The following is a 17,901-nucleotide window of genomic DNA, read 5'->3' as shown; positions in this document are numbered from 1 at the left end:
TAGCAACATCAAACTACCCAGAAGGAGCATATCTACATAAGCAGACAATACTCAATAGTATAGTCTATAATCCCTGTCCCCTTACCAAGATATCTCTTTGGTCTGTTTCTTATGATACAGCCATATAATCTGAGTAGAACGCCCTCCTGAATAATTCAGTTTTGCATATTTTGCAGAAAGCTAAGAGATCGGGAGCTTTCCTGACCTCCTCAGGCATGCTTTTCCATAAGATGGGGGCTACCACAGAAAAAGTGCATGTACGAGCAGCTGTTTATTTATTTTCTATTACTGTACATTCAACCCAGTGGTCTCAAGCAGCTGCTAAGAGTTTATGTTTAGGTAGTTAATGAGAAGCTACTCACATAATGATAGGTTTATGTAGTTGTTTTGTAATGTTTCTGTATTTCTATAACAGCAGCCAAAAGTTTAGCAACCCTATATGTAACTCAACCACCTTCATTGCTCAGTAGCCTGGATGTCTCGGTGGTTGGAGAAACAGAATCCTTACTAATTAGGGGGGAAATCAGCTCCTGTCTAAGTTTTAAAAATTCAGGACAGCTTAAAAGTATGTGGTCAATGGATTTGATACTACTAAGTTCACAATTACACGTTCTCTCTGAGTATGGAATACCAGCGTATCTACCTGACAAGATTGCAGATGGTAAAGCATTAAAATGCGCCAACATAAAGGCATGTCTATATTCAGGATCTGTTAAATCATAAAAATACATTGGGATACGAGCTGGTAGGGGAATGCCAACTGTGAAGGTTGAGCAAACACTTCTTGACCTTACTGCTGTGCTTTCGTAATCAAGATGTTTCAAACGAATTCGAATCAGATGTCTTAGCTCATCAACATTTTCCCTCTCTATCAATTCTGTTGAAATCCCTAGGCACATTAGCTTGTAATTCACCAGTTCGTCCCAGTTGCTCTTATGATTGTCTAATTTATTAGATTAGATTAGATTAGATTAGATTAGATTAGATTAGATTAGATTAGATTAGATTAGATTAGATTAGATTAGATTAGATTAGATTTTTTAGTCTGCCCTCCCTGCCGAGCGGGCTCAGGGCGGAGCACAACATTTTAATTTACATAACATTTAATTTACATTTAATAAGACCAAGCAAGCTTAACTCCAGATCTGACTTCAAGAACTTTAGCTTTAAATTAAACGCCCTCCTCCATGCCCTAGCTTCATAAAAGATTTCATCAATTTCATCTTAGAACAGCACCAGCCAAACATTTGGGTGCCCCCAGTATACTACAAAGGAACTTAATTAGTGACTGATCAATATCCTTAGTAACAGTTTCTATCCATATACCAGCGGCATATAACAAATGACCAGCTACCTTGGAGTTAAATACTCATAGTGCTGAAGGTACATATTGTCCCCCTGAGGTATAAAAGAATCTAGTGATTGCTTTCTCAGTGCTGTTTGTGGCTCTTGCTACAGATACCACATGAGTTCTCCATAGGTGGTCAGCACTGAACAGTACACCCAAGTATTTAAACTGAGTGACCTGTTGCATAAGCAGACCAGCCATAGTCCATTTATAGTCCCTTTCTGTTTTCTGCTAAAAATGACAACCTTAGACTTTGCTATGTTAATTACTTAATTACCAAATCTTCACTACAGCAATATTTAGAAAATAAACAAATACGTTTACGCAGACCCACTATGAATCTAGACAACAAGACAGTATCATCTGCATACAGGAGAACTGACAGCTCTTTATTTTGCTCAACTGTAGAGTGGTATCTGCAGAAGGCCCTGATCAGATGAGTGAAGCAGCTGTTGCAGAACATAGGGAGAGACCAAGTTGCACAGATATGAGGGCCTTGAATGTAATAGTCTTGACCTTGAATTGAGTCAGATAACCAGTGGGTAGCCAATGGAGTAACAGCGGATTGAGAGTAATATGCTGGTCCATCTAGTTCCTAAGAGTAAATGTGCTACAACATTTTGTACCTACCGGAGTCTTTGAGTTGTCTTTAAGGGGAGACCTATGTAGCATGCATTACAGTAGTCTAGTCTTCATGTTACCATGACATGAATCCAGGTGGCCAGGTCAGCTGTGTCAAGATAAAGAGTCATATTCCAGGCTGGCCTGAGTTGTGAGAAGGCCTTTTTTTACTGCTGCATTTACTTATTTCTCTAGCAGCTGTGCTGGATCCAGTATAACTCCTATGATCTTAACTGAGCCAGCTGAACTCCATCAAAGGTCAAAAGCACGATGTCTTTCAAGATCTCTGCTTTTCCAACCAGTATCACTTCTGTATTGTCTAGGTTCAGTGTCAATTTGTTTGCTTTCAGGCATTTGACAACAGCTGTCAAGCAATGACACAGTACCTTTACTACATCACTAGGGGATTTGGATAGCGCTGGGTATTATATGCATGTTGATAGCATTCAGTTTCATAGCTATGAATGGGCTGTATCAACAGAAGTATAATGTCCAGATCACACAAACTGATGGTATTCCTCTACTCTGCTCTGGTTAGACCTCACCTAGTTTTGGGCACCACAATTTAAGAAGAATATAGACAAACTGGAATGTGTCCAGAGGAGGGCAACAAAGATGATGAGGGGTCTGGAGACCAAATCCTATGAGGAAAGGTTGAAGGAGCTCAGTATGTTTAGCCTGGAGAAGAGACGACTTAAGAGGTGATATGATAACCACCTTCAAGTACTTGAAGGCCTGTCATATAGAGGATGGTGTGGAGTTGTTTTCCATTGCCCCAGAAAGTTGGACCAGAACCAACGGGTTGAAATTAAATCAAAATTGTTTTCAACTATTTTATTTATTTATTATATTAGATTTTTAGTTCGCCATCCCCACCAGGCGGGCTCAGGGCGGAGTACAACATTTCAATTTACATAAATAACAGTTAAAAACAGATAAAACATCATACAAATAACATTAAAACAATTTTATACAATAAATACAATACAGCTTCTCTTCAGATGGCGACAATAAAATACTACATTTCAGGGCCTAGCTCATATATAGGCTCATATATAGGTTGTTGGACAGATCTTTAGTGTGGCCAGTGGGGGCCCAACCTAGTCCACCATATGCCTGGTGGAACATCTCTGTCTTACAGGCCTGGTGGAAAGACAACAAATTCCGCCGGGCCCTGGTTTCCTCAGACAGAGAGTTTCACCAAGTTGGTGTCAGGACTGAAAAGGCCCTGGCTCTGGTCAAGACCAGACGGGCCTCCGTTGGGCCAGGGACCACCAACAGTTGTTTATTTGTTGAACGAAGCATCCTCTGGGGTACATATGGGGAGAGGCAGTCCTGCAGATATGCTGGGCCCAGTCTGCATAGGGCTTTATAGGTCAACACCAAAACCTTGAACTGGAACCGGTACTCAACCGGCAACCAATGCAGCTGACGTAGTATAGGTGTTACATATTCCCTAATCGAGACCCTTGCAATTACTCACACAGCTGCATTTTGGATCAGCTGTAGCCTCCGGATCAGGCCCAGGGGAAGCTCTGCATAGAGCGAATTGCAGTAGTCTAGTCTAGAGGTAACCATTGCTTGGATCACTGCAGTTAAGTCATGGGTCGATAGGTAGGGGGAAAGCTGCCAGGCTTGTCTTAGATAGAAAAATGAAGACTGGGCAACCACTGCGACTTGTGCCTCCATAGTCAGGGAGGCATCTAGGATCACCCCCAGGCTCCTAACTCTTGAAACTGGTGCAAGTGACGCTCCATCAAGAGCAGGGAGCTGGAGTCCCAGGCCCATGGCCCCCAGACCCACATGCAGGACCTCCGTCTTTGTAGGATTTAATTTCAACCGACTCTGCTTCAACCACCCAGTCATAGCTTTGAAGGTATGCTCCAAGACATCTGGGGCAGAGTCCATCATCAGATATAGTGGGGTGTCATCAGCATATCGATGACACCCAAGTCCGAAACTCTGCACCAGCTGGTCGAAGGGATGCATATAAACATTAAACAGTAATGGGGAGAGTATTGCCCCCTGTGGGACCCACACACCAACGGGTGGCGGGATGACAATTTCTCCCCAAGCGCCACCCTCTGTCCCCGACCATGGAAAAAAGAGACAAGCCACTGTAAGGCAGTCCCTCGTATCCTCACATGGGCGAGGCGGTGGGTCAGTCAATCATAGTCGACCGTATCAAATACTGCTGACAAATCCAGTAGTATCAGCAGCGCTGATCCGCCACGATCCAGCTGCCTGCGATTGTCCATGAGGGCGACCAGCAAAGTCTCCACCCCATGTCCCGAGCGGAAGCCAGACTGGAAGGGATCTAGGGATAAGGAATCATTTAGGAAACCCTGCAGCTGCTCCACCACCGCCCACTCAGTCACCTTACCAAGAAACGGGAGGTTCAAAACTGGGCGTTAACTTTGGTGGAGTCCAAAGGTGGCTTCTTCAGGAGAAGCCTAACCATGGCTTCCTTCAAGGCTTCGGGAAAAATCCCAGAGCTCAAGGACATGTTGACAATGGCCTCCAAGGCAGTCCATAGCCCATCTCTGCTGGCCTTCACCAGCCATGATGGGCACGGGTCCAAGGAGCATGTGGTAGGTCTCACTGCTTGCAGGGTCCTGTCAATCTCATCCCCGGAGAGTGGGTTGAAATGACCTAAATCATCCCAGTAGACAGCCAAGGGGCCTCTAGTTCACGTACTGTGTCAATTGTGGCCGGCAAGTCACAGCAGAGAGACAAGATTTTGTTAGCAAAAAAGCTCCCAAAAGCCTCACAACTGATATCCGAATTCAGAATTTGACAGTCTCCCCCTGATAGAGAGACCAGCAACCAAACCACATTAAACAATTTTGCTGGGCATGAGCTAGCTGATGTAATGGAAGCTGAGTAGAAACCTTTCTTTGCAGCCTTCACTGCCATCTCATAGGCTTTCATAAATGTCCAAAAGATTATCTTGCTTCTTCGTTGCGAGATTGCTGCCACACTCGCTCAAGCCGTCTCAGCTCCCGTTTCATCCGTTGTAGCTCCTCTGTATAGCAGGGAGCCAATCTGGTGCGGGGGCGCAGATAGCGACGGGGCAATTTTGTCGATGGCTTCGTAAAGATGGACTTGCCATTCTTCCACCAGCTTATCCAACAAAATGCCAGGAAGTATCGGATCCCGCAGACCATTCCGGAAACCAATTTCATGCATAAGCCAAATTTGATGCAGAGCCAAAGCTTTGCTGAGAACTACGTTGATTATCCGTTTGATGGAATGAATGGGGTCCTGAGGAATGCGAGTATAATTGTTTTCATCTCTAAGTTGTGCCTCCACCTCCCCTGTGTATACATCCTTGTCCAGAATTACTATGCCACCCCCCTTATCGGCGGGTTTAATGATGATGGAAGTGTCAGCGTCTAAAGCTTTTAATGCCCTTCGTTCTGAATTTGGCAAATTATTCCAAGATCTATTGCCCCTAGCTTCCATCTCCACTATGTCTTTAAGGACCATATACTTGAAGGTAGCGATCCTATGGTCCTCTATCGCTGGCTCTGGGAGACATAGATGTAGAAATATATGATGCGCTGCCTAAGGAGACCGGAGGAACACCAGTGTTTTATGTATTACCTAAAGTCCACAAGGGTGTCTTCCCTCCTCCGGGAAGACCCATAGTCTCGGGCTGCGGCTCGATTTTGGAGCCGCTGTCCATTTATTTAAACACTTTCCTCCAAGCAGCAGCCAGCAGTGCTCCATCATACATCAAGGACACGGGCAGTTTTATTAAAATCATAGAGGATGTTCCGGTGGAGGATGATCACGTTCTTTTAACCATGGATGTGAAATCACTATATACCTCCATACCCCATGAGATGGCCAGATCCACGGTTATGGAGGTTTTGCAAAGGAGACCGGATTCTAAACCCAGTCCACAGTTTTTTATACAACTCTTGGATTATAATACTAGAGAAGAACTACTTTAGATTTAAAGACACCTTTTATATACAGACAAAAGGCATTGCAATGGGGTGTGCTGCCACCCCCAGCATCGCCAACATCTTTATGGCTGATTGGGAAGCCAGACACATTATGAATGTATCCAACCCCTTCTTCCATTATATTGATACCTTCAGGAGATATTTAGATGATCTCTTCTTTTTGATCCGTGATAAGCATGTGGTTCACAACTTTTGCCAATGGCTAAATAGTAGAGATGAAAACATCAAATTCACTTGGTGCTGCAATGTAAGGGAGATTAACTTTTTGGACATTACCATCTTTAAAAGTCAGGATAATAAATTGAAGGTTCGTCCATTTACTAAACCTACGGACAGGAATACCTATTTAGCCTTTAACTCACATCATCCAGCACAGTTAAGGAATAATATACCCTTTGGGCAATTCCTAAGATTAAAAAGGAATTCGACAGATCAGAAGGACTATGCACAGGGTGCCAGGGCTATGGAAGTAGCCTTTAGAAATAGGGGCTACCCGATAGCCTCTGTCCATAGGGCCAGATATAGAGCAGATTTAACCCCCAGGCTTGCATTGTTGGAACAGAAACAAAGGGGAACAGAAGATAGACTCTATTGGTCATTGGACTACACGCCTCTGTCCAGGTCCTTAGAGAACACGATCTGCCGACACTGGCATCTGGTCAGGGACATTGCAGGGTGTGAAAAACCTCCGTGCGTTAGTTTCAGGCGCACCAAGAACCTTAGGGAGATGATAACGCATTCCGATATGGTAGACGTCAGCACAAACATTGATTTGCCCATAGGTAATTTCAAATGTGGACATTGTGCGATCTGTCCTCTCATGATTGAGGGAAAGGAGCTTGAAATACCATTTACACACAGAAAGATTCACATGAATTATTTCGCTACCTGTCAAACTTCAGCAGTAGTTTATCTCCTCATGTGCCCTTGCAAAAAGCTATATATAGGCTGTACAACAAGACCTCTTAAGGTAAGGGTTTTGGAGCATATCTCCAGAATCAAAAACGGAGTTCTGGAGGCTCGTTTAACACGACATTACTTGGAAGCACACCATCAGGCCACTGACATTAAAGTCAGTGTATTATATGCGGCACGACCTACTGCTCCGCTCAGCAAAAGCAGGGAGTTACAAAAACGTGAAGTGGAGTGGATTTTTTCCTTGAACTCTTTAAAGCCTCAAGGTTTGAATGTTGATCTCTCGTTCCAGTGTTTCTTAGAATAATGGTGTCATTGCCCTTTAAATTTACTGGGTCTCTTGATTGAATGAGAGTATGTATTGAGATAGAATTCACCTGGAGGGACACGTGGATTTTTCCACGGCGTCACTCCTGGGTTTATCGAGGAGAATGCACCACAGGGTGTGTAGTCCAACTGGTTTATTATTGCATGGTGTATAAATGGGGGCATAGTAGAGGAGAATCTTTATTGTATAGAATAGTATAGAGTTATAGTGATATGCCTCGATTTTTTATGCAGAGAGCCACTGGTCCCTGAGGAAGCGACCCCGACAAAAGCTGCCGCTTAACCGGTTGCAGCTTTGACCGTCAGTGGCATAGCTTCTCGGAATAGGGGTGTGTTGCAAATTGCCTGAAGTACCTGTAATGAGAGAAATGAGACATTGACATACCTCCCCTTGTGGCAACTGTTTTCCATCTTCCAACCCATGGAGTACATGCCTGAGTTTACCTAAGACTCGGAAGAAGAAGAAGAAACAACCGGGGGTGTGCGTCCAAGCATATCCAGATAGAAGGCAAAAGGGCCGTTTACATGGTGAGGGCTGAGGCCACACATGGTTAATTCTGGACACAGGACTATACACCCAGCGGAGTTCTGTTTGCTTACTATAACTGGCAAAGGGGATTTTCGGATGTGCTATATGAAGAATAGCAATTTGTTGTTCAGATTATTCACATGAATTGGTTGTTAATATTTATATGAACATGTTTGTATAGCTTGTGAATTACACTTTGCATATTTGTAACTATGTTTGCCATCATTATTACGTGTCTAGATTACTGAATAAGTTGTTTGCTATCTAGGTGGATGCTCCACTGTTGATTCTCTGTGATTACTAGATATCACGCCTGTTTGTTTCTTTGCACTAAGCGAGGGGCACAGAAACAAGCGCTTTAAAGGCATGGAACAACGGACTGGCCCAAAAGTTGTCGGGTCCATGGAAAACATGTGTCCCACAACCCTCCGGTTCGCGAATGCCAAACTGGGCCAGTCCATGTCAAATTTTGGTCCCTTTTCTGGTCTGTGCCCACCTCTAGTTTAGATTATAGGACAATTTTTATAAATTCTAATTGTTTTTATATCTACTGAGCTTTACAAATATTTCCACAAAATTGATACAATCTGCAACAAATTGCTAGAATAACCATTGCTTCATTATACATACACATATGTTTATATATAGCCTGTGTATTCATGCAGTTCAGCAGGGATGATTGTAAACAATTTAAAAATGCAGAGGTGGCGATAGTTAGGAAATCTTTGCTGCCCCTATATCTGCTTACTAACTTATAATGGAGCTACTCTGAGTAAAGAAAGGCCTAGTGTTGTGTGTTTTAGATTGAATCATGATATGCCTCCTACAATAGGATTGCCATTTAGAACATGAGGTCAAAGTTCAGTATGTAGCAAATTAATCATTCTATTTGTTTAGGTTAGTAAAATTGCTCTTGCCTGTTGAGGGAGACATTATTTAGGACTTGAGTTACCTCTGGTGATTTGGGCGCATAGCTATTCAGTTTATTAAACTATGTTGGGAAGACCCAGATCTTCACTGGTTGGGGTCTTCATGGCCATGTCAATTATAAGTAATACATTTAATATTCATCAAATAGTCAATAATGTTTAGATATATTCAATATTTTACTGAATTGAAAACAGTCATTGCAGAAAATAGTAATAAATGTATACATTTCAAGTTTTCCCAAGGTTTTTGGGTTTTTTTGAAAAATTCCAGAAATTATTTTCCATTTCTTCACAACTGGAAGAAATGTATTTCTCAATTTCCTAAATGAAAGCTCTAGTCCACTTACATATAAGCCCTGGAAATATATATATATACTTCATCTACCACATAAAAATTTGAGAGCTGAAGCACTGTTGCAGTATGAAAACACTTAATAACTCAACATGCAACCATCTTTACTTTTAGAGCAAACTAAACCATTGAAGTTTTAAGCTTCTGTTATCAATATTGTAGGCATCTTATGTCAGAGTATTTTTGCTAGGAATTATTTCTTAAATTAACATTCTATCATTGCCTTTCTTTCCCCCATTTCATCACTTGAAAGATTCATGATGGAGTTCACCATTCCTTTCTGCCTTAATTCCTCCCCTTCTCTCGTAATCTTCCCAATAAAAATTCTCAGTATGATTTTCCTTTCACATATCTGAAGTAGTGAGCTATGATTCACAAAAGCTCATAATGAAATAAATATTGTTAGTAGACATGGGCACGGAATGGGGAAAAAACAAACCACGTGGTTCGTGGTTTGTTCATTTTCACGCAACACAAACCACGAATTAGCCAAACTTGAGATGGTTCCAAACCGCTTCGAGGTTCAAGGGAGCCCAGAACGGGCACCTTCACATTCGCAGCCAAACTATACAAGACTATCCCAATCTCCAATACCCACCAAATTTGCAGAGGACCTAGTCTTCACTGTCCTCTAAAGACCCCCAAGTTTTAGAGGGATTGAATCCCAGGAAAGGCATGATCCATGGGTCCCCCCCCTTTTGTCATTTGAGGGGCTACAAACTGACCTTCCTAATGTCCAATACCCACCAAATTTGCAGGGGACCTAGTCACTGTCCTCTAAAGATCACCAAGTTTCAGAGGAATTGAATCCCGGGAAAGGCATGATCCATGGGTCCCCCCCTTTCCTGTCATTTTCGCAGTGGCAAAAACTGGAGTGTCTGCTGGCAGCTACTTTGAGGGGCTGGCCCTTTTCCTGGCTGGTTGGGCCAGAGTGGGAGCTCTCTAGTTCGCAGGGACAGCTGCCAATCAAGCATGGAGGCCTCAGATTGGGGGCAGCCAAAAGACTGTCACCGTTGCCTGGGCAATGGATTGAATGGCGCAAAGTGTCTGGCTTCCCGAACCAGCAATGGAACGGAATGGAACAGTAGGAAAAGTCGTTTGTTCCGTAAAAAACGCGGACCCACAGAATGCGTTCCTTTGAAAACAAACCAGCTGTTCTGTTCAGAATTTTGTTCCGTGGTTCATTTCGTGACCATCTCTAATTGTTAGTCTTTAAGGTGCCACTGAACTTTTGTTTTATTTTTCTGTGACAGATTAACTTGGCTACCCCTTTGCTGTCTTCATTACTAATGAAAAACAACTGATAGTCATAACTACAGCATCTTTTTGACATGTTGTGTAGTACTGTATATTTCATGAGAAAACCAGCGTGATGTAGTGATAAAATATTGTGCTGTGACTGAGAAGACCCAGATTCAAACCCCCAGTCAACAGCTGAGCTTACCGGTTTTCTTTGGGCAATCTTTCAGACTTCTCACCATTGTGAGGTTAATGGGGAAACCTTATGTATAACCCTGAGCTCCTTGGAGGAGGAGTATTACGAAATAGCAGTGTTGGTGGGGTCAGTCTTTCTAGCACAGTGATTCTAGTACAAATGCCATCACGTGCTAGAATAATTTTATTTTAAATACAGGAGATTTTGCAGCTTGATCTCTTTTAACTACTGCTTGATTCAGTGTAGTGTACTGGTTCCAGTCATTTCTTGACTAATGAGGAGTATTTTGTGTTTATTGTGTTTATTGAGAATGCTTGCTTATCTCAGAGCGGAACTACAAGTGACAAAAGGCACAGGTTGGACACTTGTCAGCTTCCCTCAAGTTTTGATGGGAAATGTAGGCATCCTAGTCTTGCAGCTTGGCTCTCTGACTGCTGTCCAATGGTCTTTTCAACTGTCACTTGTCCAACATTCCGCCAAGCTGCCTACATTTCCCATCAAAACTTGAGGGAAGCTGACAAGTGTCCAACCTGAGCCTTTTGTCACTTGTAGTTCCGCTCTCAGTTTCTTAGAAATATCGCAGATTGTTTTAAAGTAACAGCAACATATATTTTTTCCTTTTGAAGTAATGCATGGCTGGGGGGAATACAAATAGACTTGGTTGAAATACCACAACTGTATTGCTTACAGTTTCCATGAATTAAGTGTTGTGAAAACAAGGACATTCCAGTATTGCTGACAAACCCACCTGCTGAGAGGAGCACCATTCAACTTGCCAGTTGGGTGACCTGGGAGATGAATGCTTAAAAATAATAGATGGCATGAGCCCCTTGTCCATTGCTAATTTGAGACTGCAGCTCGCTGACACTGCTTCCTGTAAAACCAGGATCTTCCAAATTTGTAAGGAGCTCACTGCAGCTTACACTCGACTGGTCTTTGTCCAATGCCCAGGAAACCATGGCAATGAGACTTTGAGGATATACTCCCATGACCAGGCATATTGTACCAGAAGAGAAGCCATTTGCTCTGAAGAAGGCAAAAATTTAGAATCTCATTTACTAATCCAGAAGCCCAGCGTTACTTCTTCCCAGCTGTATAAAGTAGCAGCCAGCTAAAGTCCATCCATAGTCAAGGAACTGATGTAGGAAAGTTTCTGGGTCCGTGGGAAGGGAACACAGAATGCAAAACAAACTATAATACAAATTCTATCTTTCTTTATTCCCCAGGTATAGATCAGAGAGGAAATGGCTCTCTTTAACCTTTAATTAATTCTGGTATTATAAATTGGCTAACAAAATAAATTGAAGTAATTATAATGTTCTGGGTTATATAGCTTCCTCTCCAGCACGCTATAATACCTGAAGCATTGTTGCTATAGACTTCATTTTTAAATAAATTGTAGTGCTCAGAACTAGACAAGGGCACGATCTGAATTACGATTTTAAAAAAACCCGATTTTGGCGTTTGCGCCATCGTGACTCAGCTAATCGGTTCCGTCCATGCCAACCGATCCGGCAGTCAGGGATTTGCTTGTTCGGGACTTGATCAGATGTATCGGTTTCTGTTTGGAATTGCAGACACTCTTGCGCCAGTAATTTATTCCTGGGGCAACGCAACCAGGGGAATGAGCTGTGTTTGCCGTCCTTCTGTTGCCCTCGAAACACGAATGGAAGCCCAGCTTTCCTTGATTAGCAGGCTTCCTTCCAACCATGGAGCAGCAACCCAGGGGAGGGAGGGGGAAGGGAGTGTTCTGAAGTCATGGGCACAAAGGAAAGGCAAAAGGCAGCGTGGCAGGCTGGAAGGCCACCCACCCTGTTCGTCTTTCTCCAGGACAAGGGGCACGCAGGCAAGCCAGCCACCCCTTGTCCTGGGGAAAGGCAAAAGGCAGTGCGGGTGGCTGGGAGGCTGCCCACGCCGTTCATCTTTCCCCAGGACAAGGGGCGCGTGGGCAAGCCGGCCGCCCCTTGTCCTGGGGAAAGGCAAAAGGCAGCGCAGGAGGCTGGGAGGCTGCCTGCGCCGTTCGCCTTTCCCCAGGACAAGGGGCGTGTGTGCAAGCCGGCCGCCCCTTGTCTTGCGGGGCAGGTGAACAGCACGGGCAGCCGCTGAGCCACTCGCGCTGCCGCCAGCTCCACAGCGCACCGGGACAGCCGGCTTGCTGCGTGGGCGGGGGGGGGACCCAGGAGCACACGCGCGCGCGCATGCAAGAACCTGACTACGGTTGCTCTGGGAGCTGGCAACCGTAGATCCGGCCCTGGGAATGTCCCCTCCCTGAGGGGAGGCAGCTCGTTGCCGGGTTAAAAACTTCCCCCCCTCGACTCTAAGTGTGTTTGTGTGTGTGAATGTCCCCTCCCTCCCTGAAGGGAGGCGGCTCATTGCCGCCTCCCCCTGCCCGCCGAGCCTGGTGGCCGCTGCCACCAACCACCATTCCTATATCGCTGGAAACAGCGGGGCACCCTCCTGCTTTGGCCTTCCCGATTCCGGATCGGAAATGGGACTTGATTGGTTAGAATCGGTGGCCTGGGTTCAGCAGCGGCCCGGATCCACAAATGGCTTAATCGGTATTTTTTTTTTTTTGGATCGTGCCTATCTCTACTCTGAACTATTAATATAAGAACATGGGGAAAATATTATTTTCTCAGTAACATTAGCAACATTGTGCCATTATATATAGTGACCATTTAGAAAAAGATTCCTGTAACAGCTGTTATTCTACGACAAGATAGAAAAACTGCTGACAGTTCACTAAATGATTATTTTTTATGATTTTGTAACATATCTGTAATTGTGGATCAGGTACAATTCCTATTGTTTCAAATGTGATCAAACTGTCTCAGGTTATTTTGACAAAAACACCTAGGAAAACTTCTTACAGTTTTTACACTATTCTGAATTTTCTGCAGTGAAATAAGACAGCCAAATTTGATCTCATCAGGACTACAGGATTTGAATAAAATATTGCAGTTCAAGTTGTATCTTAATAGATTTATTTCTCTTGCACTAACCCTGTGTCCCATCATTTTATAAAATGCAAGGCCTAAAGTTCGGTTGTTGTCTCTTTTAAATTATTGTCCATATTTTCATTCAATGCTTGAACGATTGAATAGGCAGGGGCTGTAAAGATTTTTTTGGTACCCTGTTGCTAGTGTCTTGGCATTACTTTTATTATGTCTACAGCATAAGTGTAGATAAAATACTGCTTAAAATTCCACTTCCATTGTAACACCATCCATACTTTAGCTTTCATTTTGTTTTTTAAAAAGAATTGACTCGTAAAAATTCCTAACCGGGGAATTTCCCATGTCACACTATTAAGCTATTAGCATAAGAATAGGTTTGAGTTTTCCTTAAACACTCTTAAAATTATTCTAAATGTCTGAAGATTTTCAGTGATTTGCAGTTTCTTGTTGTGAAAGATGTCAGAGTTGTGTATGGAATTTTAAAAATACTGTGTCTTGTTAAATTCATGCATGTTAGGGATTTATAATTTGGAGCTTAGCTAAAGATAAATAACAAATAGCATTTGACTTCATCAGTGACTAAACATGGCTAAAGAAAGTAAAGCAGCTGTGTGTTATCTATACAAGGAATGCTGATGCCTATAATTGGTCAATGCCTGACCCATATATTTTTCTGTCCTGATAACGCTAATCAGTTCAAAGCTAATTCTGTGTTTTCTATGAAATCTTTTCAGTGGTGTTATCAGGGAGAGTGCGTCCCTTTTGGCACTTGGCCCCAGAGCATAGATGGGGGTTGGGGTCCCTGGTCAATATGGGGAGAGTGCAGCAGGACCTGCGGGGGAGGAGTCTCATCATCCATAAGACACTGTGACAGTCCAGCGTAAGTAGCTAAAGTAAGCCAGAGCCAGTAAAAAAGGCATATTTGGAAATGTTTCAAAGTGTGGTTTAATATGTTATCTGTAAAAATGTTTGTCTACTGTGCCCATACTTGTATTCTAAAAAACTATATAACTATATGCATTAACTGTATGCTGTAAAGACAGAGCCTACATTTAATACTTAGCAGGTATTTTTTCCTTTGCAAGCATCCCATTTAAGTAAACTAAATAATCAGTAGCAACCCATTAAAATATAATTCTGGAATTCAAATACAAAAGAATTAATTGTACAAATGTATTAAAGTATAACCTGTTCAAAAGTTTGTAATTTTTCACCCATAGGAAGAAATGCCAATTCTATAGGTTACAACAATGTCATCCTAAGTAGAGTTATACCCTTCTAAATCCATTGAAGTCAATGTGCTTAGAATGGTGTAACTCTGCTTAGAATGACCCTAGAATGCAGATAAAATAATCTCAAACTGCTATCCACAGATTTTTTTGTCTCTTTTCCTAAAAGCATTATTTCTGATTAGTTGTTCAAACTTTTATTGTTTACTTGATCTACAAGTTTATCCATTATTTCTTTTTCATTAGTGTTTCCAAAAAGAGTCTTTTCTTCTGTTGCTACTGATTTTTCTTTTTACAGCAGTACTTTAACCCCATAGTTCTTAATAACACAATGTTTTTGTTGGTCCCAGATTTTTTTAAAGGAATGTTAGCTGTGTTCCATGTTCACAATTCCAGCTACATTGCTGCCTAGTGTTAGTTTTAGGGACTATAAACAGAAAATTTACACTAGAACCTTCCTTTCACAAGAGATTTGTGTGGATGCATACACCCTAAGTTGTTGCTTTTCTGTACTGTGAAACAGCAGGCCTGAAGATCTAATAAGAACAAAAACACAGTAAGGATTGCTATGGGTTTCCAAATTTTCTCCATTCGTTGTTTCTGTCTATAGACTTGTGGAGAGATCTTTGACTTCATGGTCACAACTTTGCCAGCCTAAAGTCTACCATCTCCTGTCCATCTTTCCTCCTTTCTCATCCTCTGACCTGTAACAAAAATCTATTAGCAGAGGAAGTTTCAGGATGAAGATCCTACAAGGGCATCCCTTGCAATAAACATCAGAAAATAACCACCAGATCAGCTACTGAGCACTTTACTTTTGTGTAGGTAAAGTATTGCCCTGGTCTAGATAGCCCAGGTTAGCTCAATTCCATAAGATCTTGGAAGCTAATCATGGTCAGCCCTAGTTAGTACTTGAATGAAGACTAGCAAACAAGTTTAGGTTGCTATGCAGATACAGGCAATTGCAAACCACCTTTGAACATCTCCTTCATTGAAAACTCTATAGGGTTACCAGAAATCGGCAGCAACTTGATGTAAAGAAAAAAAAAGGAAAACAAAGTGTATGAAAAAAATGAAAACTACTTGAAGATTCAAGCTAAAAATCCATTCATACATAGATGTGTAATTAGTATCATTTTTTAAAAAAAAAATAGAATGCTGTTAATGAGGCTATTCTGAACTATGGAAAAATAAGTCATTTCAGTCACACTCTTTCACTGTTTTTCACAAATAACATTCCATTCTACTTTGTCTTAGTTCCTTACTAATTTTGACAAATGCCTTTCCCACAAACATTTACATAGTAGGAATCATCAATGCATGATGACTTTCAGGGTTGCAAATGTGGGAGCTCAGCTGCTTTTTTGCAGCCAGTGGCCATTCTGGATCATAACAGCCCTGTAGTTAACTTCCTCTTGCTTTCACATTGCTGCCAACCTATTAATGTCCCCCAATCCAGCTGTGTATCTCTTTCCTGCTTTCTTTACGTCTCCTCACTCTCTTCTTAAGCACCTTATAGCTTTTCTTTACCCTCTTAAAAAGCCAAAGAGCAGCATGAAACATTTTCACTTTTAGGGCTTGTTCACACAGCACCTTTTCACACGCTGAATCTTTTCCAGCCATCCTCAGATAGGTACTCATGTAGAAAAATGTATCTTGCAACTGGATTGATCATACAACAGCAATTCCTGTGATTGCAGTAACTGGAAGTAAAGCTGTTTTAATCATGAAATATCTGTAACTAGGTAATTGACATGCTCTGCATTTCCATATGCACATGGTTGTGTGAATGTTGCAGAGCTCAAGCAACAATGGCCATTTGCTCCAGGTAAAAAAGAGGCAAAGCCTAAGGATAGAAAATTAGGAGAAGCAGCATCAAGATAGAATCAGTTGGGCCCGAGAATAGGTATTTTTTGGAATTAAGGTCTAGTCAATAAAAAAGGAATGTTAAGCTCTTGATGGAATCCCTGTTCCAACAGAATAACCTTAAAAGAGTAATGATGGTGCTGTGTATGAGTAGGCTTTCCCCTGAGTCAGCGGCATATATAGTCCAAAGCTCTTCCAAAGTTAATATTAGCTATAGTACAGAACTGATTTGTCTGAACTGAGCCTTGACTTAAGTTGCATATTGTTTGTGTGGTGTTTTACCGTCAGTTTTCACCTCTGCACAGCTTGGCATTCCCAAGCTGTATAACCCCTCTGCTTTGGATAGTTGCAGTAGAAAGTACAGGCACGTCTCAGATCTCCATGGGATCCAGGTGTTACAACTTTCATATTGGGAAGAAAGGAGAAGAGACAAGCAGGTGTGGTATCAGAACCAAAGATCACAAGGGAAAAAAAGCTGAGACTGAAGATATTTCAAGATGAAATCTTGGGGACTCTCACATGCCCTTTAGCCTCACTGAAGCATTTATTAACCCCACATTATCTCCTCGATTACACAAAGCATGGTGAAATTATATCTCTGGCCGGTACCTAGATGGAAACCAACCTGGAAAATACAGGCATACATCTCAGAGTCTTTTGGTGGAATGTCCGGACTCAAATGTTTCATTATAAATTAACAAACTATTTGAGCTTAATTAGACAGATCAGTTTAAAGGGAGAAAATGGTAAAACAGAACAAACTGGATAGCTTGGACCTTACTGAATACGATCTCTTTTCTCTTTCTGCCAGGCTTCTTCACTGCCAGGCTCTCTCAGATATACTGCTTGATATCCTATTAATCTTCCATACCCAAGCCTCTATCTTCCCCAAAAATCTTCCTCATCTCCTTTCTACTGTATCTCCTCTCTCTGCTGACTTATGGATAGAATTGAAGGGCAAAGCTAACTGGACATGTCCTGTAAATACTTAGCATCAGTGACTGTTTTTAGCAGTGCCCCAATACCATGAATAATTTCTGTAATATTCCCAATCTTACCCTTTTTTTCAAATCAGAGGTGGGTTTTGTGCATTCTAGCAACAGACTAATATTAAAATGTAGGGCTACTTGAAAATATAGTATTATCTGGCAATTAATCATGCTTCTTAGAAAATAGCAGAACAGATTGGTCCTGCTGTCTTTGCTTCCAACTTTAAAGTCTAATTATGAGCCAGGATGGGGACAGTCATGCACATGGCATGGTTTTCTTCTTCAGAAGAATATCTTTGGAATTTGAACCAGAAGCTTCGCTTCAAAATGTTGAAACTTCTGGCTCACTTCAAAATGTTGATCTAGATTATTTCATTTAACCACACAATTTTGTGAAATCTACTATGTCAGCTGCTTATTGAAAAAATAA

General features: G+C 42.0%; 1 protein-coding gene across 1 annotated transcript in view; it reads left to right on the top strand.

The window, feature by feature from the left end:
• The window catches only part of ADAMTS6 (ADAM metallopeptidase with thrombospondin type 1 motif 6), a 275,919-nt gene that overhangs the window by 185,353 nt on the left and 72,665 nt on the right, over nt 1-17,901 (top strand). Inside the window, exon 12 of the mRNA XM_054986105.1 lies at nt 14,122-14,267. Within this exon, the coding sequence (XP_054842080.1) occupies nt 14,122-14,267 (146 nt within the window). The remainder of the gene's footprint in view (nt 1-14,121; nt 14,268-17,901) is intronic.

The sequence above is a fragment of the Eublepharis macularius genome, chromosome 8, assembly GCF_028583425.1.
Source record: "Eublepharis macularius isolate TG4126 chromosome 8, MPM_Emac_v1.0, whole genome shotgun sequence".
Classification (NCBI taxonomy): domain Eukaryota; kingdom Metazoa; phylum Chordata; class Lepidosauria; order Squamata; family Eublepharidae; genus Eublepharis; species Eublepharis macularius.
The sequence above is the reverse complement of the archived record's forward strand: the minus strand, read 5'-3'. Positions and strand labels throughout refer to the sequence as shown.